The 27,620-nt window shown below is 41.1% G+C and overlaps 1 protein-coding gene across 1 annotated transcript; it reads left to right on the top strand.

Annotated features, from left to right (window-relative positions):
- Positions 1–706: 706 nt before the first annotated feature.
- Positions 707–24,542, top strand: ipo5 (importin 5). The gene is made up of 26 exons (XM_088604083.1): positions 707–864; positions 4,002–4,082; positions 6,576–6,768; positions 6,971–7,073; positions 8,466–8,562; positions 9,085–9,189; positions 9,430–9,552; positions 10,320–10,440; positions 11,344–11,431; positions 12,301–12,407; positions 13,014–13,138; positions 14,805–14,894; positions 14,994–15,167; positions 15,853–16,071; positions 16,580–16,663; positions 17,576–17,708; positions 19,038–19,159; positions 19,627–19,723; positions 20,054–20,226; positions 20,758–20,869; positions 20,952–21,007; positions 21,277–21,399; positions 21,775–21,994; positions 22,487–22,715; positions 23,336–23,477; positions 23,813–24,542. Exons 1-26 carry the CDS (start codon positions 787–789, stop codon positions 23,897–23,899), a joined length of 3,282 nt encoding a protein of 1,093 aa, XP_088460209.1. The 5' UTR covers positions 707–786; the 3' UTR covers positions 23,900–24,542.
- The last annotated feature ends 3,078 nt before the right edge of the window (positions 24,543–27,620 follow it).

Genomic DNA, 27,620 nt, shown 5'->3' on the forward strand with positions numbered 1-27,620 from the left:
AGGACAGTAGGATTTGGGCTTGATATTGATCAAATTTTAATGTAATTGTTTATGTAATCATGCTGACTAGCTTCTGAATTGAACTCCTTTTTAGCCTATGTTTTTGAAAATGTGCCGTGCTGTCTTAGAATAGGTTAGTATTATCCAACTGCTACTGTTGATGAATGAGGATGTATGTGCTCACTAAAATATTGCACCATTATTGTTATTATATTTTTATACAGTTTGATTCACACCTATGTTCCGTGTTTCAGTGTGGAAAAATGTCATATTGATTTAAAAATTTAGCTTGTAAGTAGATTAGTGCATTTTCAAATAATAAATACACGTGGGGTGGTTTTTTCACAAAATACATTTTAATACGTTCAACTCTAGCAATTAACTGCAGGAGTATTGACCCCCAGGTTTAAACTAAGTCCTGCCATTCCACTCGAATTTCCTAAAGTGTGTTAATCTCCCGCGCTTTCAGTTACAATATTTTGACATGACATCACCGTCTCCCATCAGCTTCTGACACCATTTTTACGCGGGGGAATGCAACGTGTAATCCGCCAATCGCGTCAGGCGAACTTCTCGCCCAATAGGCGATTCCGTTTACTTCAGCTAAAAGCCCACCAATCCGGTCGGTCTGCCCCGTCGACTTGACCAATCTAAAGGCCGCCGCTACCGCCCCTGGTCCAATCAGCGTGTCTCAGGCGTGTGTCCGGTGTGAGAGGTCGCTGCGCCCGCCGGCTTTGCTTCCCTCTTCCTCCAGCGTTCGCTCTCTCTTTTTGGATCTCCACTGCAATGGCGGAGCAGCAGCAGTTCTATCTCTTGTTGGGCAACCTGATGAGCCCTGACAACAATGTCAGGAAGCAGTCTGAGGTACGGGATCGTTTGAAAAGCACTTTCTAGACGCGCCAAATGCGTGAATAGGAGAACGGTATGAAATGTTACGTGTTATAAGAGCCGAGGTTTCGCGCTGGCCCAGCCCACGTGTTGGGGGAACGAAAACTGCAGCGGGGCTCTGCAACATCACAGTGCCGAGAAATGTCTCTGATGGTGAGACAGAGCATGCGAGCTCCCGGTGTCGGTGGTGCCTCGTATTAATGCGGAGTCTCCCAGTTAATGATCTGTGGTCCCCTGCTGCCTTTTAACGATTAGGAGAAAGGGGCGTTTTGATTTGAAGGGTCCTGTAGTCAGGTAAACTCGCGGTAATGAAAATAAAAAAACATCACTCTTGGAGGAGCAGCGGAGTAAAAGTTTACCCGACCGTCTCAGTGCATTAACTGTTTGGAGGGAGAATGTAAGTTTTAGATGTGCGCCCACAGTTTAGATGAAAAAACGGTATTGAGCACTTTCCTGCCTACATCAGAGGGATTTTCTGTATGTTTTGTACTGATGTGCTGTTCCGTGAAGGCACCTGCGTGTACGTGAATTTGAGTGTCATATTTTTTACAGGTGGGCGTTTCTTCTGCATTAGCACTCGAAGACGGCAAAACGCATTGACCCCTAAAGACAAGTGTCTGTTACCTGTACGATGTTTAGTATTCGTGCCTGCAACAAGTGATCAGTTAGTATCGCATTACTAGGAACTTTCAAAATACAGCTAACCGTGGACTTGATAACGGAACAGCTAACTTGAAGACGGAACTTCATTTCAGTGATGCTTAACTGTCTGAATCCGAAGGCATTGCAACTTTCAATGAAGAACATGGCGAATCTTTTGTGTTTTAAAATGAAATAGGTAGTTCCATATTTAGATGAAACTTAAGATCGTTCCTAAAACTAAAACAGGTATTACAATATATCTGCGAGAAACTGTGAACTTTCACTTGAACAAAATGAAGGCTGGGGCCGAGTTTCTGATAAACCGGTAGACGTGCCTCCCTGTTGGGATTATTCATTTAATTCCTTTGTTCCCGGTGTGCTTAAAGTATAACTCTTCCAAAGCCTGGTGGGGAATCCGTACTGAATTAATGGAGATTCCCGGGTCTGCTCTAGCAGGGTCCTGATTGGACGCCGGGATTGAGTCTTTTTATCGTCCTCAGTTGTCAGCACATTTCTTTATTAAAGACAATGAGTGGCGAAATCCTTTATCCAGACACCCCGTCGGGAACTTTTGCTCCGTGTAGACTGAATTAGAGTATTGTTTCCTTTAGAGATGGGGGAAACGGCACGTTTTAGCAAATGCGTTTCCCTCACGTTGGGGGCAGTATATAAAATGGTGAATTCCAAATATACCCCCCCCTATCATTACATTGAAGAAATGGATGCATTTCTAATATGATGCTGGCCTAGAGTAGAAGTCTGCAATATAAACATGTAGTCTGATAGTATTTTTTAATACCATTTTGAATGGTATTTTTGGGCTACCACAAGGTGAGTATCTTTGAAGGACCTGCCATGAGTTCATATGGGAAGATGGGTTGAAAAGTGTTAAAAGTGCAGAAGGTGTTAGGACTGTAACCCTGTTTAAGAAAATGAGACCTGCCACTTGGACCTCTTCTTAAGACTGTCCATATAACACTGTTGGCCTCCGTGTTCAGTTTTGAAGGGGGTTGAGAAGAACACAAGCAGGTGAATTTGACTTGAGGGTTACACTTTGAAGGAGAGCTGGGGTTCTGAATACTGTTTGAAATAAGACTGCTTGCTGTTCTTGTTCTCTGCTGTGGATTTGGGAAATGTATTCACGCTATGGTAAGCAATGTGAAGAAAAGTAATGGGGGGTTACAGACCTCTGTTCAGATTGGCTCTTGATTTTCTTTTAAAGAAGAAGATAAAAAACCTTGGTGTCTGGATAATGCAGTGGAGCCTTTAGGAAAACATATTTTGTAATGGACAAACCTCCCTGTTTCTTTAACTCCCTAAGTATAAGATGAAGATCAGTGAAGCCTCCATTCAGTTTATAATCTTTTGTGCATGATGGTAAGTTTTTAGCTGCGTAATTAATTAGTCTTACTAAATGGGCGTTTTCTCCTAACATCCCTGGTATTCCTATTCCATCTACAAAAAGTGAAAAATAATAAAATTGAAAGCAGAGTTGATAAGATAGTTCCATTTTGAATTAACCTTAAGTGCATCACAAGTTTTTCAGGCATTTTTTATAAGACACCGTCTTAATTTATATTTCACTTTTAACCTTTGTGCAAAGTCACTTTCTTTTATGTTACTCCTTTTTTTTCAGTTGAAATGGGGGAGGGGTGTGTGAATGCTGCTCTTCTGTTTTATAAAACAAATCCTGAAGCAGTGTGCTCCTGGCTTGATGGCATTTTTGGATTTTTGTTTTCATTTTTTTTGTTCCAGTGAGGCCTAACTGAGTCACTGCCATATGTGTGAGATTGCGAGAGGGAGGAGGGGTGGTGGTGGTGGCTGTGATCCTGTGAATAAGTAAAAACATGACATGCATGTTTTGATCACTACAGATCGTATTTTTGGCAGTAGCCAAAAAAATTCCAGCAACCAGGCAAAGCTGGCCTGCTGGAGAACATCTGAGAACTGTTATGCTGAAGGACCCTGGTGGTTTGGATGTAGGGAAAATGTGGAGCATTGAAATAACGATAAAGTAAAATGAAAGGGTTTTCTTTTTCTGATATAACCTTTTAAGGTTGAAATATGTTAGGAAGCTGAGTCATGCCGAGTAATGGAGATGCTTAATCCCAGTCACTTTCCTTTGGGATTTTTTGTGGGATTGACTGAGCCACACCCACTCAGATGTGGCCAATGGCAGGTATCCTAAGGGAAGAGTATGTTCAGAGAGGACATCTCTTCTGGATTCAGGGGGTCACTTCATTCCCCTGCTCTTTACAGAGAGTTTCAGAAGCTGATTTTCCTGATTTCCCATTTCTTCTCTGGGATAACAAAATAATGCACCCCTTTCCCTGAGCTTCAGTACGCCTGATTGACAGGAGTGCAATTTGGGGAAGGGTGTGGCTGAAAAGTTTGTCATCGGCCTTAAGCTGCTTCATGCGTTTTCCATCAGCTGCAGCGTAGCGCTTTTGTAATAAGTTCTCCTTGTTTAGGAAACCTATGAAAACATCTCTGGCCCGACGAAGATTACATTCCTGCTTCAAGCCATCAGGGATGCCTCTGCTGCTGAGGAGGTATGTGGTTTATTTTCGTTTTGTTTTAATGTTTTCACTTAAAAAGACCAGCAGAGGAACTGCTTGTCTTCTGTGCTCTTTGGGTGACATGCAAAAGAAGAACTTCTGCTGTTATTTGTAGCCCCTTTAAAAGTTAGTGTTATTTCTAATATTCTTTTAATAAATTCCAAGAGTCAGACCTTCAGGTCAAACATGAAAAACATGCTGCCCATTTATTTAATCTGTTTGACACCTCTTTTGGCAGTATTTCTTTTCTAAACTCTCTGGGGGGGGGACTGGGGTCTGGGTTTTAATCCTGGATGCTGTCTGTGTGGAGTTTGTATGTTCTTCGCATGTTAACATGGATTTCCACCAGGTGCTCTGGTTTCCTCCCACAGTTCAAAGACTGTGTTTGTCTGTATGACTGGTGTCATGTCCAGTGTGTATCCTGCCTTGTCCTGGCAAGCAACAGGTGCAGGCTCCAGCCCCCCCCCCCCCCATGACCCTGTATTGGATAAAGCAGTTAGAAAATCAATAGATGCAAAGCTGATCCTTTTAAGCTGCAACTGGTACTAGAACTATTTTCTCATTGTTTTTATTTAATGAGATCTGAATATGTAAGTTTTTGGATGTGTAATTTGTTGTGACTGGCAAGTCCATAAATAGAAACTGTAGTTCACAAGCTTTGCCGTTTCTGCATAATCTGCAGATCTTCAGGGCATGTCCAATGGCCTTCATGGCGCAGGCCTCTGGCATTGTATCTGGAGGGGGTGTTCTTAGTCTGATTGTGAACATTGCAGAATTACTTCAGGTAATTCTTTTGTCTCCTCAGATGCAATTCATCCTCCTTGGGGCTTTACTGAGGCTGTGACTACCCATTCACATGAGAAGGAAGTTCAGTGCTTTAGAATTTCTTCTGTAGTGTCAGGCTTATTTAGGCATGGCTTTTAAGCATAGCAATCTCTGCCCCTCTCTCAGGGCACAAAGCCCTGTTGTGTTTTTAGTATCAGTAAGCAAAATAAAAGCACCCTTTGGGTTTTGTCTTGTACCAATTTCAAATTAAATGCGAAAAGCCTTCGCATAGTAAATTCTCTCTCATGGTCAAAGATGGGTTTTTCCATTTAATGATCAGAAGCGATGCAATCTATTCAGCACTTAATTTTCTTGAGTGATGGCATATATAATCAATAATGGTCAAATAAACACAGAGGGTATATATCCACAATAAGAAGAAATGGGGAGGTTTCGGTAATTTATTAGTGTATTTGTTAATTAAGGAGGACTTTTGCAGTTAAACATATATTGTGGTTCTTATTTGTATGTACTGTATCATGCTTCTGATTTTGAAGTGTGACTGAGGCTGTTTGCAAATGAAGTAAGTGGTAACAGTTGTTTCACTCGTCTGCTGTCCCTGTGCTTTACTTCAGCCAGCTGTGAAGGATGATTTAGGGCGGTGGTCTCCACCCCTGGTTCTGGAGAGCACTAAGCCACCAAAGCCTTCGAGGCAATTCTGAAGGAAACATTTCTAAGGATTCAGAGCACTTACAGATTAATAACTGAACAATTCACTTGCTTACTTAAAATACTAGTCTGTAAGGATTGAAGGGCTTTCAACTTTTTATTCAAAAGTGTCAAAGTTAACACATCACCCATACAAGAGAGCTCAGTTAAATTGCTTCAAACCTTTTAAAGATGATTTAACTGTGACCTGTTTAACCCACTGGTCAGGAGCATTTTCAGGCAATTTAGAGATCCAGATTTAGTACAGTAATTTTCAAGGCTATTACTGCAGACCTACAGATGTCTCTAGACATCTCTAATTTATCAGTTGTTAAAGGTTTGGAAAAATTAGATGAATAGACTGAAAATTTCTGTTCCCAGATTTCCTGGACATATTTGACGAATTGATTTATTTTATTCCCTGTTTTACATTCCCATAGAAGCAGTAACTCAAAATCCAAAGAACTGGATGTAATTTATTTTTATAAGTGCACTTTCCAAAAGCTGTGTAAAATTTCTGTTCCATGAATTTTTTTTAAGTATATTGTTTATATTAGTAGCTGTTCTACGATACAAAAGTAATCTTTGCGTCCTTAAGTAGTGCATGTACATTTCTGGAAATTACTTTATACCTTGTCCTTTTTCAAATCCAGTCTCGCACTTGACATCTTTACATGTTCAGTTTGTGTTGAGTGCCCTGCTTTCTCACCAAGATATTTTTGGTCTGCAGGAACAACAGCAGCAGATGAGTGGTTGGTGCTTATTAGCCAAACTGAACATCTTGGAAAAACCTTTTTTTCAGATTTGTTTTAAATTTTAAAACTGTTTTCCAGTTGAAACGCAGAGCTAGGTCATAATTCTAAAAATTTGAATTACCTCACTGAGACAGCCACCCTGGAGGATATGAAACTCCTCAGGTTGTAATCCATATGAACCCTTTCGACTCGCATACTGTTGGTTTCTGGGATTTTGGAACCTTTCTCATTGTACCTTTTAATCCTCTGCTCTGATCAGGTCAGGCAAATGGCGGCAGTCCTGCTTCGGCGACTGCTGTCCTCTGCCTTCGATGAGGTCTACCCCACCCTATTGGCGGACATGCAGACCGCCATCAAGACGGAGCTCTTAATGGGCATCCAGATGGAAGGTTCACCAAACATTCGCAAAAAGGTCTGCGATATTGCCGCTGAGCTGGCCCGCAACCTGATCGGTAGGTGAAAACTTCCCTTCTCATTTCCCCATAAGACCAGCCCTGTGGTTTGGCTGGAATGCAGCCTGGCTGCTCTGTCATTTTCTCTGGTTCATCAGACCAAGTTGTATAGATTGTGCCCCTGCAAGCTGTGAAAAATCTGAAATCCTACTGCAGAACAGTTACCAAGATCATTAAACATGCTCTTGTTTTGTGTTTACAGATGATGATGGAAACAACCAATGGCCTGAGGTTTTGAAGTTCCTCTTTGATTCTGTTAATTCTCAGAATGTGGGGTTGCGTGAGTCAGCACTGCATATCTTCTGGTGAGAGGTTTTGAGTTTTATAAGTTCTGTGACTTCTTAAATAGATGTTTGAGTCTCGAGGGATTCCTAGCTGGCACTGTGGAAAAGTACAGGAAAGAAGCTGTAGAGACAGTGCTCTCTCCATTTTTCTTTAGGATGTTTTTTACAGCATTCGCTTTCAGACTTCACTTGATGGCTTGTCTGAATAATCCTACGTCGTAAACTTGCATTTATCCTGATAGGTTCATAACCCACACAGTACCTCTTTTTGAGTGACAGTATTCAGAATGCTTTATACTTCATGGGCCATAGGTGATCACCCTTATTTGGATATATTGAATCATGTAATGCTGAATTTTAAAATTTAGTAAGGCTTCCACAAACTCCTGCATTGTCAAATTTTGGTGCAAATGGGACCGGAGAATGACTGTATATCCCATGGAGGCACTGCATCAACTCAGTGTGACTGTACCATGGACCATACTTATCCATTATGGTCCAATTTGTGTTTGTACCAGAAAGCTTGCAGTGCACAGTAATCCCTAAGTGTTTGCACAAGTGAGCTGTCCTCATACATGTGAAGTTGAGTGCCTTGTGAAAGTATTCAGTCCCCTGCAAAGATTGCACATTTTGCCGTTTGAGCTTCCAGTCAGGAGCTTTTCCAGTAGGACTTCCTGTTTCACAGGAAGGTTTCTTGGCGAGATGGGACAGAAATTGAGCTTTTTGGTGTAAATGTTATGTCTGTCACAACCCCAACACAGTGCATCCAGTCAGCACCATCCCAGCTGTGAAGTATGGTGGCTACAGCATCATGTTACAGGGTCTCCTCATCAATAGGCACTGTGAAGATTTTCAGGGATGAGGGGAAAATGGATGGTGCAGGAAACGGAAAGCCACCTTGGGTCATGCCGAAGATTTCAGCGGGACATGGGCCTGGAGCACTGGGTCGAGGCATCACTGGGGTGATTTGACAAGACAAGAGTGAATGTGGCTTAGTCGCAATCCTGACTTGAATCCAGTAGGAAACTAAAGGCTAGACTTGGTGATTCCCAGTGAACAGGAGCAATAGGCCAAGAGGAACAGGCCACATTTACACCATCCAACTGAGCAAAGCTGTGGAGACCTATTCAGAAAGACTAAACCCAGTATTTGCTGCCAATGCTGCTTTCCGCAGGTACTGGCGGAGGAGAGTGAATATTAAAGCCATCAGTAAATTTAACGTTTTGTCGCCTTTGTGGGTTATTGTGTCTTTCATCCTCCTTCGGTGTTCAGGTCTGAAAAAGTATGTATCCATTATTTGTAATTCATCAAAATGTGACTTCGGTAGGGGCTGAAAACTACCGAGCCAGTGTACATTGTTGGTGTCTTTTGCGTCTTTGAATAGGGTATGATGGGAGTGTGCTGTCCTTTCAGGAATTTCCCTGGGATATTTGGAAATCAGCAGCAGCACTACCTGGAGGTGATCAAGCGCATGCTGGTCCAGTGCATGCAGGATCAGGAGCACCCATCGGTGAGGCTCCTCACGGCCTTCAACCTAAACCAGGGCTGAACAACCTTGTTCTGGACAGCAACAGTCCGGCAGGTTTTATAGGTCACCCTTAACCCGTCAGTTTCTAAAAAGAAAATTTGGCACATTTTTATCACCTAAACTGATTAGTGGGCTTTTGACATGAAAATCCTGTAGGTCTCAAGGACCACTGTTTGCCATTCCTGACCATTGGCCCGCCAGCATCTAAACTGTTCTGTTCGGTAGTGTAGGACATTGTCCACCGTAGACATTTTCATTGTATTTGTCCTTCCGCATCATCTGTGTAGCATGTCGTGGGATTTCACACTTAAACACGAGTACATGTCCCTCATACCTGCCTTCTGGCGTTCCTGTGACCTGGGAAGAATCTAACTGACGGAGCAGACTCCCCAGTTTTTCCAGAAGTGGTGTGTAGCATTTCAACATGCATGTTTAATGAGGGAGGTTACAAGTTCACTTTGTCCTGTCATTTAGTTTGTGACGTCATGTTTTATTTCTGGTCAGATCCGGACTCTGTCCGCCCGGGCAGCAGCATCCTTTGTGCTGTCTAATGAGAGCAACACCGCAATCCTGAAGCACTTTGCTGACCTACTTCCAGGGATCTTGCAGGTGAGTGCAGTGCAGTCAAGTTTACATCTGTAGGCATTCCTTTGAGCACCTTAGTGGAACACATTGGCTTTTCAGAATGAGCTTATTCTAGTATCTTTTGAAATCTGTGACTTGGATTTCCTCGCTTGCAAAAACTTATAATTGAGTGAAGCTTGTCATAACTGTTATTTACTTAAAATAGAAATCAAAAGTTCTTGAATCATTTCTAAAGTTTAACTGGGGTTATCTTATTCCTTGAAGGCTGTGAATGAATCCTGCTATCAGGGTGATGACTCGGTGCTAAAGTCTTTGGTGGAGATAGCTGACACCGCACCCAAATATTTACGGCCACATCTGGAGGCAACACTGCAGCTGAGTCTGAAGGTGAGCAGTTTATATTTGGGAGTATTATCTGCTATTCAGAATCTGACAAGTTGCCTGAAGCATTTTCCATTGCAAAGCAGAGAAAAGGTGGGAGCTGCTGGATTATGAGAGGATGACAGTCAAAGTATTGTGCGTGCTAATTTCAATTCTGACGAGTCTTTGCATTGTTCATCTTTATGGAAAATTTAGCATTGCTGGTTTTTTGCTGTACCCACTTGATTTGCAGTAGACAGCTGCGTGTTTTTGCATCTCGCTTGCAAACGGGGCCGAATCCTCTGACCTGCCCACCTTAGAGCCTCTCGTCTTGTACATCCCTACACCAGATTTTCAGTGCCAGTTGGAGCCGAGGTTCTTCCCTCAATGATTGTGCCCTGGGGAATAAGTCAGAATCTGCTAGTGATGTGCACCAGGCTAAGACCTGTGACTGTAGAGCTCAGCTTGTGTTCGGGGGCGTGTCTTGGGAGATCCTGCATAGCTTTCATCTAGGGAGAAGCTGCTTGTGATCCGTTTTGCAATGAGTTTCCTTAAAGCCCAAAAAAAACGCCCACAGATGTCTTCACTGTGTGCTGCTGTGACTCAGCCACTCAGGCTGGTTGAGAAGTATCTGTATGCTTGAGTGAAGATGCTTTTAAGTTGGGTGCAAAACAGATGATGCCAATCTGTGATCTAAGAAAGGATCTGATGCTAATAGAGAAAACCCGATGTCACGATCTAAAAAATGAGGTCCCCAGTGTGGTTCAGGTTTGACATGTCTTAATTCTCCCCAGCTGTGCGCAGACACCAATCTGACAAACATGCAGCGGCAGCTCGCTCTGGAAGTCATAGTCACGCTCTCGGAGACAGCTTCAGCGATGCTGAGGAAGCACAGCAACATAGTGTCGCAGAGCAGTAAGTACCTGTCATGTGGGAGTCTGTTAAATATTTTCACTGGCTTCTCTGAGAATGTCTAGTTGGACCAACAATAAAGGGCCATTTGCTGCTTTACATTCGACATTCATAAAGTAATGTTCAAGGCTTTGGCAACTTCATTTTTCAAAATATACAATTTCTTGCCTTAGGAATTTCTTTTCGCATACTCCAGCTTTCTCTCCATGAGACACAGACGGGGAGAGAGAAGCTTGGGGTCAGACCGCAGGGTCAGCCATTTATCCGGTACCCCTGGAGCAGTTGGGGTTAAGGGCCTTGCTCAGGGGTCCAATGGAGTAGGATTCCTCTGCCGGCAGCGGGATTTGAACCGGCAACCTTCCAGCCTCAGGCGCAGATCCTTTGTGATATTTTTCACAAATCAACTTTCCTGCAGATGATATAATATTAAACCTTAGCTAGGCTATGTATATCAAAGGATGAGCTACTTTGTTCAGTACATGCCCTGAAATGTAAGGCTTTAAGATGGAGAAGATGTGAGGAAAGCCATAGATGAGTGCTGCTTAAAGAGAGGGCCCTCCTGCTGTAATACTACAGCCTGGTCATCTCCTGCATGCTCCACCTTTTTTAAGACTAAAAGAGGTTTGCATTTGCCCTCTTTATCCTGTAGAAGCTTAAATAGGCAAATCTCAAATTTCTTCAATGTGCTGCTTTCGCTTTATGCAAGTGATTGCATTTGATCTTTTGATTATTTTTTTTCCCACTCCAGAATTAGGTTACTAAAAATGTGCAGCGTGTTTCTTTTTAACTCGTGCCACGTTAAAAAGATTTCCTTGTAAGGGTATGGCTGTTGGCAGTGCAGTCAGTGACGTGAAGCAAACTGCAGTGTTGGCTCCAGAATGATGTCGAACTGCTGTAAACGCTCAGTTCCCCAGATGCTGGCAATGATGGTGGATCTGGACGAGGATGCGGAGTGGGCCATGGCAGATGAGCTGGAGGATGATGATTTTGACAGGTGGGTTAAAATAGGCACCAAAGCCAGGTTTGCCCACTTAGAACACAATAGGTCACTAAGTGATCAGAAATTTACTAGTAATTTGGCATCTTCTGCAGCTAATCCTTCTACTTGTATAGTGTACATTTCCACAGTGCAGTAGTGGTCACTGAGAGAACCCTGGCCAACTTATTCCAGGGCCAATCCCTAATGATGCCCTACTACATGGGCATTCCCTGTCACATGACCCAGACTGGAACCTGAGATCAGATTTCTTGTCCTCGGCTAAACGCCTTTGCAAGTTGAGCCCCCCTCAAGATTTGACATGTAGTATATAAAAAAAAATTAACCCTTGTTTTTGTAGTTGGCCTAATTGAGAGGACTGTAATTCTTAAATGAGAAGATTCAAGCACAGTATTTAAAAAAATTAATTCTATTTTGATCCTTTGACACTTTTGTAGTATTAACCATATTATACTCCTGGAATCCTACAAAAATACAATACACAAGTCTTGAGCACTGCACTTAAAATAGTTCATTGTACAGAATTGTTATGTCTGTAACTGACAATATTTATAATCATTGGTGAACTTGCTGTTACATTTAATGCTTATTATTACAGCTTTCCTGACTTTATGTAAACAAAAACATCCAAATATAACCCAGCAAGCATGCCAGAGGGAGCAACATTGAGTAGTTAAAGGAATGCACTGGGTTGGAAAAAATGCATTGGTAATTCTGACTGCACTATACAGTTTATATGCTGTTGTATGCAGTAAAGCACAGCAGGGTTATGAATCGGAATCAAAACATTTTAGCCTGTGACTGAAGGAGTTGCACATTTATTTTATGAAAGTAAAGTTTTTTTTTTAATTGATCTTTTTGCACAGCAATGCGGTTGCTGGGGAGAGCGCCCTGGACAGAATAGCCTGTGGTTTGGGAGGGAAGATTGTTCTGCCAATGATCAAACAACATATCATGCAGATGCTGCAAAACCGTAAGTCTGTGGACAGCCTTGGGCAGACCATACTCATGATCTGAATCAGTCGTTTTTTGAACATTTTGATTTTGTGCCCACAGGTTTTCTTTAAGTAAACTTATGACCACATTGCAGCTTTGAGTTGTGAAATACTAATGTACATTTCTTTTCATTGGTAAAGCCAACAACTTTTTGTAAAATTAAGTTTACAGCCATTTAAGTCATATCCTATTAAACCTTTCCTTAGCACTTTGCCTTAAGTTAATGAAATGAAATAGACTTAATTCTACTGCTTGGGGCAGTTTGATCTTTTTGATGTATTAGTGAGTCGCTGATTGGCATTTGCTCACTTTTTTTATTGAATGTGGTTGTAGTGCCTTCCAGTATAGTGTTGAGACGCATCCCGAATTTACAGGATGGACTTGGTTTTGTATAGCACAAAGCCTTCTGTTCTCCTGTGCAAGGTTAATGAAGAATTTCCAGAGTTTGAATATTGGCGCATCTAAAGTGACCTGGTAAATGATCTGTACTTGGATTAAACAAGTTTGGATTTAGTTTTTAACTGTGTGAAAAGGGGAGCTGAATTCTTCCTGAGCTTTACGAGGCCCTTTCTCCTGTGTGCAGCCGATTGGAAGTACCGTCACGCTGGACTGATGGCTCTCTCAGCAATTGGAGAAGGCTGCCACCAGCAGATGGAAGCAATCCTGAATGAAATAGTCAGCTTTGTCTTGCTTTTCTGCCAGGATCCTGTAAGTGTCTTTGAATAAGCTGCTCCATCAGTATTGCATAAATGTAGTTTATCTCGCCTCCCGTACAAACTCAGAAGTAGTTAAAAACTATGACCAGGGCCTGTTGTATTTTTCCCAGGAGTGCTTAAGGAGATGAGGGATGTTGTTTATAGACACTTAGCTAGGACATTTTGACTCCTAGTCAGTAGCAGTACCTAGGTTTGGAGGCTTGAAAGTGAAAGTGTAAACACTGAAATGTTTATTCAGTGTTACTGTGTGAATTAGTGTTACTTTTGTTATTAGTAAAGTTATGGAAATCATAGTGAGAGCAAAACTGAGAAACATACTTCAGGAAAGCTTTTCATAAGGTTCCTCATAAGTGTTACAAACTAGAGGAATTGGAAGTATTACATGCACATGGATTGAGAACTGATTAACATGAAACGGTGTCATTTTCAAGAAACAGCTTGTAAGCAGTGGTTTACCACAGTGAACTGTGGTAGATCTGGAAGAGCAACAGCCTGTTCTATGTTGATGTAGTTGGCAAACTAGTTAAATTTTCATTTGATACAAGAATATCCGGAGAGGGAAACAGCAGCAAGAAAGTTACAAGAACATGAGTTGAGTAGAGATGGGTTAATTCAATTCAACAATAAGTGCAAATTGATCAACACAGAACATTAAAACATATACCAAATATCGCATGGGTGCTTCTGAGCTGCAGAAAGATACACCTTAAAGGACCTAGATGTTTGTCAATTCTCCACATTATCTTGTAGAAAGCAAATATCGTGTTCCAATACGATGTTGATTACACCATTAAAAATGTGAAATTTAAAGCTAAGGAAGATATTCTCAAGCTTTACAAGGGATTAGGAAGACATTTAGAACATTAATTTTTAGTTAACCAGAACATGATATTCTAGCTGTAGAACCAGTTCAAAGAAGGCTTGATTGTTAGTCTCAGGATTGACATATACAGACGAGTTAAAGGAGCTAAATCTTGATTGTCTAGAACAGAGGAGAGCAAATTTGAAATGGGTTTGTAAAAGTCTTAATGGCTCTCGGTAGTGAAATTAGGGACCTTGGAATCTAGGAAATCTAGGAAACGGTTCTTTTGCACAAAGCATTGTGGGTGTCTGTAACGCAGTGGGTCCCAGTCCCAGTCCCAGTCCTAGTCCTAGTGACCCACATACCTGCTGGTTTTCATTCCATCCCACCTTCATTAGAAAACTGTGCCTTACTTCATCTAAGAAGTTGCTTCAATTGAATATTTGCATTTGATTTCTGGTCACAGGTTTGGGATTTCACTTACAAAATAAAATGGTTAAAGCTTCAGCATGTTTCAGAGCTGGGAACAAACTTTTCAGATTAACATTATAAAATGAATGAAGGGTTTGATTGTATAACTGAGAGTTCAGCTGGAACAAAAACCCAGTGCAAGGGTCATCCATCAAGAAACTTAAGATTCTTAGCTAACAAATTACCAAATTAGCAAAATGGGCCTGAAGGCCTTTACCTCTTTCTAACCTTATTTATGTTTTTTTTGTAATTGTGATTTACTAAGACATTTGGGTTTTATGGAATAAGTAGTAAAGTTAAACAAGTTGAATTATCTCAGACTGATTAATCATCCTACTGGATTTTGCTAACTGCAATGGGATGTATTTTTCGGGCTGTATTTCAGCATCCCAGAGTGAGATATGCCGCTTGCAATGCTATTGGTCAGATGGCCACGGATTTCGCCCCCACCTTCCAGAAGAAGTTCCATGACAAGGTACTGTCTTTGGGAGGTTGGCCAGAGTGCTCCAAGAAAATGACCCGTGTGGTGCTGGCATGAAGCCTTGCTGACAGTGCCTTACCCTTTTGTGTTAAGGTCATCTCTGCGCTGCTGCAGACTATGGAAGACCAGAGCAATCCCCGTGTTCAGGCCCATGCTGCAGCTGCATTGATTAACTTCACGGAGGACTGCCCCAAAGCCCTGCTCATCCCCTACCTGGAAAACCTCGTCCAGCATCTGCACACCATTATGGTGACTAAACTGCAGGAAGTATGTGGACTTAAATATTTCAGCCTTTGGTACTGTAACAGCTGTGGCCATTAAGTCGGACTAAAAGTCATCCCAAAGGATCTCAAAAGTTCTTTACACATGCAGAAGGAGAACAATTTTAACCGGCAGTAAAGTGCAGCACCCACTTAATTAGTGTGTGACGGGCATTCTGTGCCAGCTGCCCCGCAGTCCAGCTTTTAACATCGAGAAGTGAGAAATCGCCTCAACAATTAAAGTCGAGGGGCAAGTTTAAGTAGGGCACGTGCTAGGTTAACACCTTTGACTAGTTATTCAGGGCTTCAGTTTAATGCCTCATCCAAGAATTGGCACCTCCTTCAGCTCATTATCCCTGGTCACCCCAGTGGGCCATTGCTTTGCAAATTCCTGTACAGAGGGAAGAGTTGCACCACCATCAGCAACTTTAGATCTTGGCTTTCTTCTGAAGTCTCCAATCCCAGAACTGTCCAGGTCCAACTTGGATTAGTTTCCTGGGCTTAAGAGAGACAAGATTGGTTTACAAGATGCTTGAAAATAGGTCGCTGGTTCAAAAGCACCAAAAAAAGATTTAGTCTGCTGATAGTGTTGCTGTATTGAAAGGTTTGCATGTGTCACTATTGTCTAAATAATTGGGGGTTTTGTTAGAAACGTTAGTGGGATAGTTTGAATGGTCTCCTCATCGTTTCAGCTGATCCAGAAGGGCACCAAGCTGGTGCTGGAGCAAGTGGTTACCTCTATTGCATCTGTGGCGGACACCACGGAGGAGAAGTTCGTGCCCTTTTACGACCTCTTCATGCCGTCCCTGAAGCACATTGTGGAGAACGCAGTGCAGAAGGAGCTGCGGCTCCTCCGAGGGAAGACCATCGAGTGCATCAGCCTGATCGGGCTTGCTGTGGGGAAGGACAAGGTAGGCCAGAGAGAGAAGCACGCCTTCAGGGTGAAACACCTAGTGGAGCACGCTCACAAAGTTGATGGCTTATTCAGACCTGTTGTCGAGCCCATGTTGTGTAGAATAGGTTTTATCCCCACAACAGATGGGGTCATGGGGCAAAACTTGCACAGACACATGACATATGGGCATGTTTGTGGTTTTAGCTGGGGTGTGCTGCAGTTTCATTTCTGTGCCACGTCCTGTCTTTATGCATGGTGAAGTGTTCTTCCCATTTTCATGCCTGTCCAATTATTACACTCTTTATTTGAACAGACCAGCTAAGCTTTAAAAGCTCCATTTGTTTCTGATAGATTATCACATTTGCTAAAACTGCAATGTTCCTCTTACATGCTGAAAGTTTTTATCTTTGCTACCTTTATCGGAAAAGCTTATTGATCTTTGTTTTTAAAATGGGCAGCTATTCAAAGTTTTTTTTTCTTAGTGCGCTTGGGTGAAGGTTTGATTTCTGATTTATTGTGTGTAGTTCATGCCAGATGCCTCAGATGTGATGCAGCTGCTCCTGAAGACTCAGACTGACTTCAATGACTTGGATGATGATGATCCCCAGGTGAGGCTGGTGTGACTGTACTTGAGGGGTCATGACCATTGTCGCAGGTCACAAGCCATTGTGTGCGGTTCTCTAGGTTATTCCAATTTCTTTCTCCATTTTACATAGCTCACCGAGTAGAAAACATGAGCAACACTCTCCTCCTTCGCTTTTCTTTGTCGCCTTCAATCAAATTCTCAGTTCAGCACCCTGCTTGTCACTCAGGCCTTGAATGTGAGAACTGCTGTGCTTGCTTTAATTGCCAGGGTAGCCCTGGCAACAAGATAGGACGAGTAAGTGCTGGGCAAGCATCATACAGAACTCCTGTTTCCTCGTGCTTTCAGTGTGCACATCTAAGCCTTTCCCTTGGAGTCCTGCTGGTATGATTTCTTGTGAAAATGTTATAAGGCACATTAAAATTCTTACCACGCCTCCTGTCAAACGAGTCATACATTTGGCTATAAGACTTGTTAGTATGTTAATGAATCTCTTGGGTTCCTGACTGGGTTACCTACTGTGCAGTTTGCATGTTCTCCCCATGGGGTTTCTCTTGTGCTCTGCTTTCCTTGCGCCTTCAGTAGGCAGGCTTGCTAGTTTCAAGGATGTCTTTGATCTGACCCTGTGTGTGTGTGCCCTGTGACAGATGGGGATCCTGTTCAGTGAAATTTTAGAATAATTTCTCTTTACACCCCATTCTTTTGGAACGTGCTCTGGGTTACTGCCACTGTTACTAGGAATAAGCTGACGTCTGGTAATGGATGTCTTGTATATAGCATATAAGCGGATTACCTCTGTACAGTACACCATTGGTGACAATGGGGTTTGCTTTTAATACAGTAGGATAGTGAAGACTGAATTGTCGCTTATGGGATGTATTCATATAAACAAAGTCCTTTTCTAGAAGATAATTTTCTGAACCCCTGTTCATATTAGATATCTTACATGATCTCTGCTTGGGCAAGAATGTGCAAGATCCTCGGCAAAGAATTCCAGCAGTACCTCCCTGTTGTAATGGGGCCCCTCATGAAGACTGCTTCCATTAAGCCAGAGGTTGCCCTTCTAGACAGTGAGTACAGTGGTATTCACCTCCATTAACATGTTATTCCATTTATAACAAAGCAGTTTCACTTTCAAGTCTCAATTTATAAAGGAATTACTTAAGAAATTAGAGTTTTAAAATTATGGATACTTTTTAGGTGTTTATCAAAAGTTTTTAATCTTATTCAGGACCTGATCATAACTTCCATTTCTCAAAAACTGTCTTCAGCTGCTATAGCAAACTTTCAAGTAATAGCAATACACTGATCATTAAACTAAACTATTTCACTCTAGGCATTTTTGTTTTTAGGAAAAGTGTGAATTTTGGATGTGATTAAATGCTGTTTTGATTAATTGATCCTGCGTGACTGTCCAAGATACGTAACAGTCAGAGTTATTCAACTGTAAGTTCTAAATTGCCTCATTAGTGAGAGCTCATTGTACACAGCTGCTGAGGTGATTCAAGCTGTTGAATGTCAAGCCTTGTGTAATGAATAAAAATCTACAAAGGAACCACTTTGTCTCCGACACCAATAATAAATGGGTCTCATTCTCTTGATGTGTTTGAGGCTGTATGAGAATCGTGCATTAGGGTGTTCCCAGCCAGCAGTCCATTAATATTAAACCATGATCTGGCTGACTGAGTCATGACACCTTGTCAAGATCAAAGGGGATGTCCAATGGGATCACCTGGACAGAATTCTCTCTTGGCGAGAGCACTGGACTTAGTGATTTGATGGCAACCTGACTGCATGTTGATTGAGTCATGGGACCTTACCTGATACCTTTCTGACAGTGGACGTTGTCGCACTGCTTGTGTAATAATAGCTTCCTTCAAGATGAGAATATGACATGGAAGCCAGGCTTGGGCCCCGTTGAGGAGCAGGGTTGAGCTGTGGCACCTAGGGCTTGGAGACCAGTGAACAGGTGCCATATGTGTCCAGGAATGGGACAGACGTTCGCGAGACGTCTACTACCTAGATTGCTGATATTTTGTTAAAGAGACGCATACCTGCTACAAAATATTTTTTTCTGATAAACAGCATTGTGAATTTTGCAGTTGTAAGTTAAACGTTTTTTAGTACACAGTATACTTTTTCTTGGCATTTAAAAAAAACAACAACAAAGATGCCGTTCAACAGCGCTTGCATTAAATTATACAAACTGAAGTAGTAGGAATATCAGCTGTGTTATTACTTTCAGTGGGAAATGGATGACCATTGCGTATAAAATAAATCTAAAATGTGGGGCTGTGTGTTAGTCATGAAACAATTGCAAAGCCAGTGTTTTGAGGGTCAGGTTAGGGTGTGTGGTATTCTTATTTCATTAAGATGGTCATCTCCTTTCTTCCTTGCAGCCCAGGATATGGAGAACATGTGTGAGGATGATGGGTGGGAGTTTGTCAACCTGGGAGATCAGCAGAGCTTTGGAATCAAGACAGCCGGGCTGGAGGAGAAAGCCACTGCCTGCCAAATGTTGGTGAGTCATGCCACTGCTCTGCAAACAAGAGCAGCCCTGGCTGTAGGTCACTGAAGTAGCTTACCTGAATCTTTTCCTCACGTTCCCATGTTGCTCCCCGATCTACTTAGTTTTTAAGTGCTCAAGGGCTCTGTATATGCCTGTGGTTCATACTATTCCATTATACCCCATTTGGGCCAATCGGTGCAAGTAGAAAATTATCGTTATAGCATGTGATGTAAAACTGAATTGCAGAGACAGTGGTGATTTGGGAGGTAATTATATGGGTGTGTTCTGGTAGAAAAGTAGTCTTAACAGTTTAACAGTCCTAAAGGTTTAAACAAAGGAGACGGACTGTAATTTTCATCGGAGTGCTTTTGATTGTATTCATAGGTCTGAATTTTATCTGGGTTCTTAAGGGCTTACCTCAAGACAAGCAAGTAACAGTACAGTTTGCTAATTTCTTTGCTTTTATTTCCTTGTTTTAGGTTTGCTATGCCAAAGAACTGAAGGAGGGATTTGTTGAATACACAGAGCAAGTTGTGAAGCTCATGGTTCCTCTGCTTAAATTCTATTTTCATGACGATATCCTTTGTCAAAGAGCTTGCATTGTTATAATTTAGCTGGTGCTTTCAGAACAAGGAAGAAAAAGCGCCAAGTGAAAAAAGTTACCGAGTGGTTCAAAGTAACATTGGCCAATACAAGAACTGTGATTCTATTCAGTGCTGCTTCTGCATTCTTCTTATCTGTATTTTTTTTACTTCTCCATTATCCTGTTTAACTTGACCTATTGGGTAGCTTTAGAGGACCAAGGCGAATTGGCCCCCTGTCAGTTGTGATTGTTCTTACGGCCATTCTGTCAAGAAAGGTGTACTTAAAAATAACTTTTAAGAGGACATTCCTTGACTGTCGTACGTGTGCGTGTCGCAGCGGCAGAATCAATGCCTCTGCTGCTGGAGTGTGCCCGGGTACGAGGACCCGAATACCTGACCCAGATGTGGCACTTCATGTGCGACGCCCTAATCAAGGCCATCGGCACTGAGCCAGATTCTGACGTGCTGTCAGAAATAATGCATTCTTTCGCAAAGGTAATTGTCAAGGCTTTTTTTTTTGCTGTTGAGATTTGTTCACAGCGTATCGGTTAGCATTCCTGCCTTGGGACCCTGGGTTCAGTTCCTGGGATGCTATATTTTGAGAGATTCTGAAGTGGACTTGCAAGTTGGATGAGGCAGGTGTGGAGCTTGTATGTTTTCCCTGTGTTTGCTACTGGTAGGTGAATTGGTTTCTGGGAACATTTGGCCCCTGGTATGAGTGTTTGTGTGCCCTGTGATGGACTGATGTCCAGGGTGTATTCCATTTTACATCCCTTACTTGGGGGGGGGGGTTAGGCTCTGGCCTCTTTTGTGACCCTTTACTGAATAAAAGCGGTTAGAAAATGGATGGATTTGTTCTTCCAGCAGCTTGCTTTTTTTATTTTACACAGAAGTTGGAGAAATTTGTTTCTCTGAAATGTCCGTTAAATGCAAGCTGTTTAGCTTCTCAGGACTTTTGAAACGACACGAGTTGTGCATTGTGCTTGTGTAGGTTTCACACTGCTGACCAGGGTCTCTCTCTTCCAGTGTATTGAACTGATGGGTGATGGGTGTCTAAACAATGAGCATTTTGAGGAGCTGGGTGGCATCCTGAAGGGTAAACTGGAGGAGCACTTTAAAAACCAGGAGTTAAGACAAGGTGAGAGGCAGCGATCTATAAGAATGCTGGTTATTTTTAAAATTATTTTTCCTTTTTTAATTAGCTTTTTTTTTTCCTTCAGCCAAACGGCAGGATGAAGATTATGATGAACAGGTGGAGGAAACATTACAGGATGAGGTGAATGACCTTCCCTGTGTCTGTTATCGCCAATGTTTTAGGGAGCTTTTCTCTAGAATGTACTTGTTTGCAGCGAAAATAATTGCATACTGTGCAAAAAAAATCTTCCTCATCAGATAAAATAAAAAGTGACAATTGGCAGTGCAGATTTTAAGCTAGTTAAGCACTTTGGAATCATCAGTCATGTAAAGTTCACCACCACCACCGAGACGGTCATCTCTTAGCACTAAAGAGTAATTGATATTCTGTTTTTTGGGGTCTGATTTTAGGATGAAAACGACGTTTACATACTGACGAAAGTCTCGGACATTTTGCACTCAATTTTCAGCAGCTACAAAGAAAAAGTGCTGCCCTGGTTTGAACAGCTGTTACAGCTCATAGTCAACCTTATTGTGAGTATTTCAAGATCAGTTTTTTCACAGACTTCTAGAAAATTAAGATTAAGATTTTAATCTGATGACGCACTCAAAACAAATAAAATGAGGGCTATTCCCTTACAATGCATGTAACTGTGAAGTTGGTCAATATGAGTATTCTGAGAAACGTGCTGAAGTCATCTATTGAAACTTGGATGAGGCAGGTTTTGATTTATTTTTAATTTCCACAATGCACCTTTTAAAGTGGTAGACTATAATGTATAATATCATTTGTTGCATAGGAAATGAAAGTTCAGCTACCCCTGATATAAAGAACTTGTGTCTTGAGTGATAAGAAAATATAGGCTTACATGATACCAGGCTCAGTTCTGTTTTTACCTCTCTGTGCAGTGTCCACACAGACCGTGGCCGGACAGGCAGTGGGGGCTGTGCATATTTGATGATGTGATTGAGCACTGCAGCCCATCCTCCTTCAAATACGCCGAGTACTTTCTGCGCCCCATGTTGCAGTCTCTGTGTGACGGCAGCCCTGAGGTCAGGCAAGCTGCCGCCTATGGGGTTGGTGTAATGGCACAGTGTGGTGGAGAGAACTACAGACCATTCTGTACAGGTACTGCACACTTCGAGTATTCCAAGTATTCACTCTTCCAGCAGGGCCTATGTGAGAACTTGCTTATCCAGAGCTTGCATTTTTACATCAATTACCAGATGTCTCTAAATTTTAAGATTGGGGATATTCTGACATTGGGGGTAGCAGTAAGTGGCCATTCTCAGGAATTTCATTTCATCCTTAGGTTTTAGGCTAGCATCTTTTTTTTTTTTAATGCCATGTTCTGTGGTCAAGTATAGTCATCGGTGCTTCGGGAATGATTATAGGAAGGCTAGTTGTCCTGACAGTTTTAACCACATGTATTTGTTCAAGTGGCGGTGTGGAGCAGTGGTTAGGTTCCTGGTTGTGGCTTCAAAGCTCGGGTGAGACACTACTGTTGCACCCTTGAGCCATAGAGCTTTAGCTCTCTTTGATGCTTGACCTCTGTGTTATAGGACCTTGTTCTCCTCACTGGAAATTTGGCTCAGACGGTTCTTTTTTTTCCCTTCACAGAGGCCATTCCTCTTCTGGTAGGAGTGATCCAGGCTGCAGACTCCAGAGTCAAAGAGAATGTCAATGCCACAGAGAACTGCATATCTGCAGTGGGCAAGGTAATGAAGTATCGACCTGAATGTGTAAATGTGAATGAGGTCCTGCCTCACTGGCTGTCCTGGCTGCCTTTGAATGAAGACAAGGAGGAAGCTGTCCACACCTTCAATTTCCTGTGTGACCTTATCGAAAGGTTAGTGCAGCTTTTTTCCTTCAATCCATCAAATTGATCTATTGATAAGGAATTAATAGATATTAATGGTAAGGGCATGGTCAGTTGAAGTTCTGTAGAATTATGAAGTTACTATATTATACTGTTACAGGAACATACATTATCCAAATATCAAAAAGCAAAAAGGGAGCTCACAAGGCATATTGAAGGTAAAAAACAAACAGAAGGGGCTCTTTAGTAAAAAAAGCTGTCTGTGCTGAAACAGTTTTGGTCCTAAACAATTTAGATGTATTTTTATTGTAGTAAAATTGTATAGATTTATAATAAATCTACAGAGACAGTATTCCTTTATTACCATTATGCAGAGCATCTAAGTTTAGTAGATTGATTAACTGAATATCGAATACACTTAGTCTGGAGTGTAACCCTTTTATCTTAAATAAAAATGTGATTATATATTTACAAATATCCAGATATTTCTACCCATTTCAAAAGGTAGGTATCCCATTGTAAAACTTAATCATGAATGCCTAAAGTTGAAGTGTCACTTTCTTACTTTGGGAGGGGAGTGAGCAGTATAATCTGGTATGTCTGAGTTTCAAGTTAATTTTTTTTATATTAATTTTATCTCCACTGGACAGTAATAACCCTATTGTGCTTGGACCGGACAATTCAAATCTACCCAGGATATTCTTAATAATAGCAGACGGTGTTGTCAACGAATCAGTTAAACACGAGGATGGGTGTAGCAAACGACTGGCTAATGTTATTCGTCAAGTACAGGTTTGTAAAGGTTTTCTGTTTCTTTTATGTTTTGAAACTTGTTTTATGTGTAAGTTAAATGTTTGTCTAATTGGCCATCATAGTCATCTGCAAAAACAACTCTAAAACTGAGCAGGTTTGATTCTACCACAGCTCTATGCTTTGCTTAGAGACATCTGATTTTGCCACATGTATGTAGTTACTAGTTCAATTGCATTACATCCTTACATATTTTAATAGCTATGCATGTGCTCTTTGTAATCTTTATATTAAGAAACAGTCAAACATTTGACAGTTCTATAATATGTACAGATGTGCACATCTCTAATGTGTATGCACATTGTTTCTGTTTTCAGGTCTCGGGGGGGCTATGGACAGAATGTGTATCAACACTGAATGAGACACAGCAGAAGGCAATACAGGACCTGCTGAACACTGCTTGAAGGCCTTAATGTTGCAAACATAGCTCCAGATAATCCTGTCCCTTTTTAAGCAGCTGAAGAAAAAAAATCAAACTGTAGCATGTCTGGATCTCTTCTGCAGACCAAACACAGCATTCCCAGAGCAGCTGTGTGGTACCGATCTCTGTGTGTGAGTGAGTTCCCGTTTACTGAGGAGAACCAGGATACAACCATCCTAAAGTACTGACACTTAGAGTATTTTTCTATCAGAACATCCTCCTAATCTCGGCGAAAGGGAAAGTTTGGAAGACCACTTTATGGTTAGGTATAACAAATTTCTGGTATTAAACTTCCAAATCAGTTACTCCAAAGTAGGTGTGCATTGTAACAATATAAGCATTTCTATTCATCTAGTGTTAACTGTACTAATAGGAGTGAGATATTATGGTAGCCAAATGTCCTTTACCCAGTGTCACAGCAGACTTGGGTGGTAAGGGCCTAGCAAGAATGTCACTGTTTGTTTTATCTAGACCAGCCTGAAATTGCTCACTGAATGATTTGCTCCTGGTGTGGAAAGCTGAGTGCCAGCTTACAGGAAGTGCTCTTTTAACATGTGAAAGTCTTTGGCATGTCTGGCAGTACCTCATTCATTCTTCCATTGAATAAACAGTGATGGAAAACAAGATTTCATGTATTAAGTGTGGAGTTTCTGAATTCAAGATAAGCAGGCAATCTCCTGCAGTGTGTTGTAGAGTTGCAGAGGTATTACGTCTGGGAAATACAAGGACATTTAGCTAGAGCTTTTTTTCAGCTGGCAAGTTGAACAGGAAAACTTCTTGGAGGCACAAATGCTTTTTTGTAGTCATCATTCCAGACTGATTTAGTTTTCATTTGTAGTTTAAAAAAATATCCTTTTGCTAAAGTGACATTTCTTTTTCTGGTAAGTAACTGGGGGTGTATCCAACATCGTTTTATTTATGACATCTGTTTTAAAGGTGGTTTGTTTTTAATATTGCCAAGTTCACTAATTCTCAAGACTGCAAACCCAAATACATTTAAGGATTTACTAACCGTAGTCGGAGAACTACTGTTTGGTGATGGCAGCTGTTCCAGAAGACGTTTCAGTGACGAGGCCAATGAATGGGAGAGGACCCAGTGTAGGTTATTGGATCTTTTGGCTAAATTTTTCTAGTTGCTTTATCTAACACAGGGTCTCTGGGGAGCTGAAGCTTATCCCAGCAAGCAACAGGTGCAGGCAGGATGCACTCTGCATGGGACTCTAGTCCATTGCAGTCCATACACATACTCACAGCAGGCCAGTTTTCCCAGAAGCCAGTTAAAATTACAAGAATGAAAGAAGTCATCTTACAACTTAAGTTAATTAAGCAAAGAGGAACAGAAGGAGTTACATCACTGCTGGAGCAGATGGGGAAAAATTGCATTGAAGTTTAAGGTTGCACACTGAAAATATTTGGCTTTAGCTGTGATGGCTGCCTTCATAATCAATATTTAATCTACAGTACAAACACAATACTATATTTTGGCTTTTGGGAGCTACTCTCCTGCAGGTCTTAAAGGTCACTCTTAAATCATCAGTATGTGAAGACTATAAAGGGTTTTAAACAATTAAGTAAATCAATTGAATTGGTAAAAAAAAAATTAAAGTTGGACAGCTGTGGACCTGTAACATGCTGGTATTTAAATTTCAAGTAATTTCTAAATTGCCTGCTTAAGTGGCTAAAATGAAAACATTTCGAGTGTTTTGAAAGATGATTGAACAGTGACATAGAAAAAAGGCGTTCTCTTGATGTCCAGAGCCCCTCTCCTATGGAGTAGAGTTCATGGCTTTTACTTCATGCAGTTTTGGTTTAACCTGTGATCTTAACTGGAGGCACAGTTCACACCCAGGGTAGAGTGTGTGGAGAGCTTTGAGAATAATCTAGGACTGCACAAACTGCTGCAAGAATGTGGAGGAGCTGGTCACACTTCTTGGTTGCATAGCAATGATACGTTGTGCACACCGTTGGATGAGAACTTGGTGGGTAGGTTTTGAAGATGTGAATGTTCAAATTGCTTTGCAGACCCCCAATGCAATCACATTATTAAATGGTTTAGATGGGTAATTATGAACTGCAAGCAATGACCCTTCAGAACATTTTTAAACCTCTTACGCAGTACCTGACTTATCTAAAATCTGATGGAATTCTGTAGACCCAGCTAAAAGTTTTTTTCCATGTGTGCAAAACATCTGCAGTAGTAAAATGTGAAGAATATCAAAATTTAGCAAAATAATCCAGATGACATGTTCCTTTTACTAAATATTAAATTATTCCAGAAAGCAGTAAAGCCTCTTTTGTACTCTGTTGAATCCGAGGTTGGCCTGTGAGGAGAAACTTAAAACTGGAGTTTGTTAAAATATTTAAAACATAAGCTTTTTGAGGTTTCTTCTATGAAAGAACACACTTTCATGTAGAACTGTGTACTCTTAACATAATCCATTACCTGTCAGCAACCAAATGTACTAGATGGGTCACATGGTAATCATGTTGTGTTCTCCAATACTAACCTGTAAGAAGAGTGTCCCCTGCATCTGAGCTGTTCTCTCCTTGCATATTATCTACATCCATTGGAAATCCAGCTATTGGAAAAAGCATTTGTATTCTCCACTTAAAGCTATGAAGGGTAGTTTTCAGAGCATCATTGTATCTAAATGTATGTACAGGTTAAATGCTGAACAATGTTGCTGCTATCTATTAATTACTCCCTATTAAACTAAAGGAACTGGTGAAAATATTGCTTAAACGAAAGTGTACACCAGTATGTTTGTCTGTAGCAGATTTCCAATAATTTAGTATGTAAATTTTAATTCCAAGTGTTGCAGACAATTTAAGTAGATTGTCAGAGGCCCTTTTCATAATATGAACCATTTAATTTCTTACTTAAACAGCTGTGGTTATGCAAATAAAACATGCACCAATGTCTGTTCAAAGCAAATTTACACTTGTTTAAAATACAGATGAATTAACACTTATGAAAATCATCCCTTCACAACACATTTTAAACCACAAAAGGATTTTAAATTTATTGTGCTGGAGGTGGACTGTTTCACTTCAATTGGGTATAGAAAATAATTTGTTTCTACAAACTGTTAATCAAACATAAACAGTGACTATCAAAAGTCTTCATCCCCCTTGGACTTTTTCACATTTTACTGTATTACAGTATAAAAGTACAATGCACTTGGGATGTTTTTTGCTATTGATCAACATAAAACATAAATATAAATCTATATTATCTATATAAATCAACATAAATCTAGGATAGGGTTATAGAAAATCACCAATCAGGGAAGAGCAGAAGAACATTTCGAAGGTACTGTATTACATATCCCCCAAAGCACAATAAAATTGGTTATAAAAATGTGGAAAATATGCCACAAACTGTGAAGTCCTCAAAAACTGAGTATTTGGACAAGAAGGGCACTCGTCAGAGAGGCTGCCTAGAGGCCTATGACAACTCTAATGGAATTACAGTCTTTCATGGCTGAGATGGGAGAAACTACGTATGACAATTGCCTTGTTGCTTTGTAAATTTGGGCTTTCTGGGAGAGTGATTAAAAACAAACTCACATCAAATCTCGACTACACTTTGCCAGTGAGAGGTTCTGTGACTGAAGAAGATTCTAAGGTCTGACAAGACCTTTTTTGGCCACAATGGTAGGCATTATGATAGATGAAAGCATTACAGTGAACCTAATTCTGAG

Source organism: Lepisosteus platostomus, chromosome 2, assembly GCF_059453375.1.
Source record: "Lepisosteus platostomus isolate fLepPlt1 chromosome 2, fLepPlt1.hap1, whole genome shotgun sequence".
NCBI classification, from domain to species: domain Eukaryota; kingdom Metazoa; phylum Chordata; class Actinopteri; order Semionotiformes; family Lepisosteidae; genus Lepisosteus; species Lepisosteus platostomus.

Excerpts from the sequence above, each read along its gene's own strand:
- ipo5 (XM_088604083.1), top strand. The coding sequence starts at position 787 with ATGGCGGAGCAGCAGCAGTTCTATCTCTTGTTGGGCAACCTGATGAGC. Across the intron at positions 865-4,001 it reads ATGTCAGGAAGCAGTCTGAG|GAAACCTATGAAAACATCTC; the intron begins GTACGGGATCGT and ends CTCCTTGTTTAG. Across the intron at positions 21,400-21,774 it reads AGCTCATAGTCAACCTTATT|TGTCCACACAGACCGTGGCC; the intron begins GTGAGTATTTCA and ends CTCTCTGTGCAG.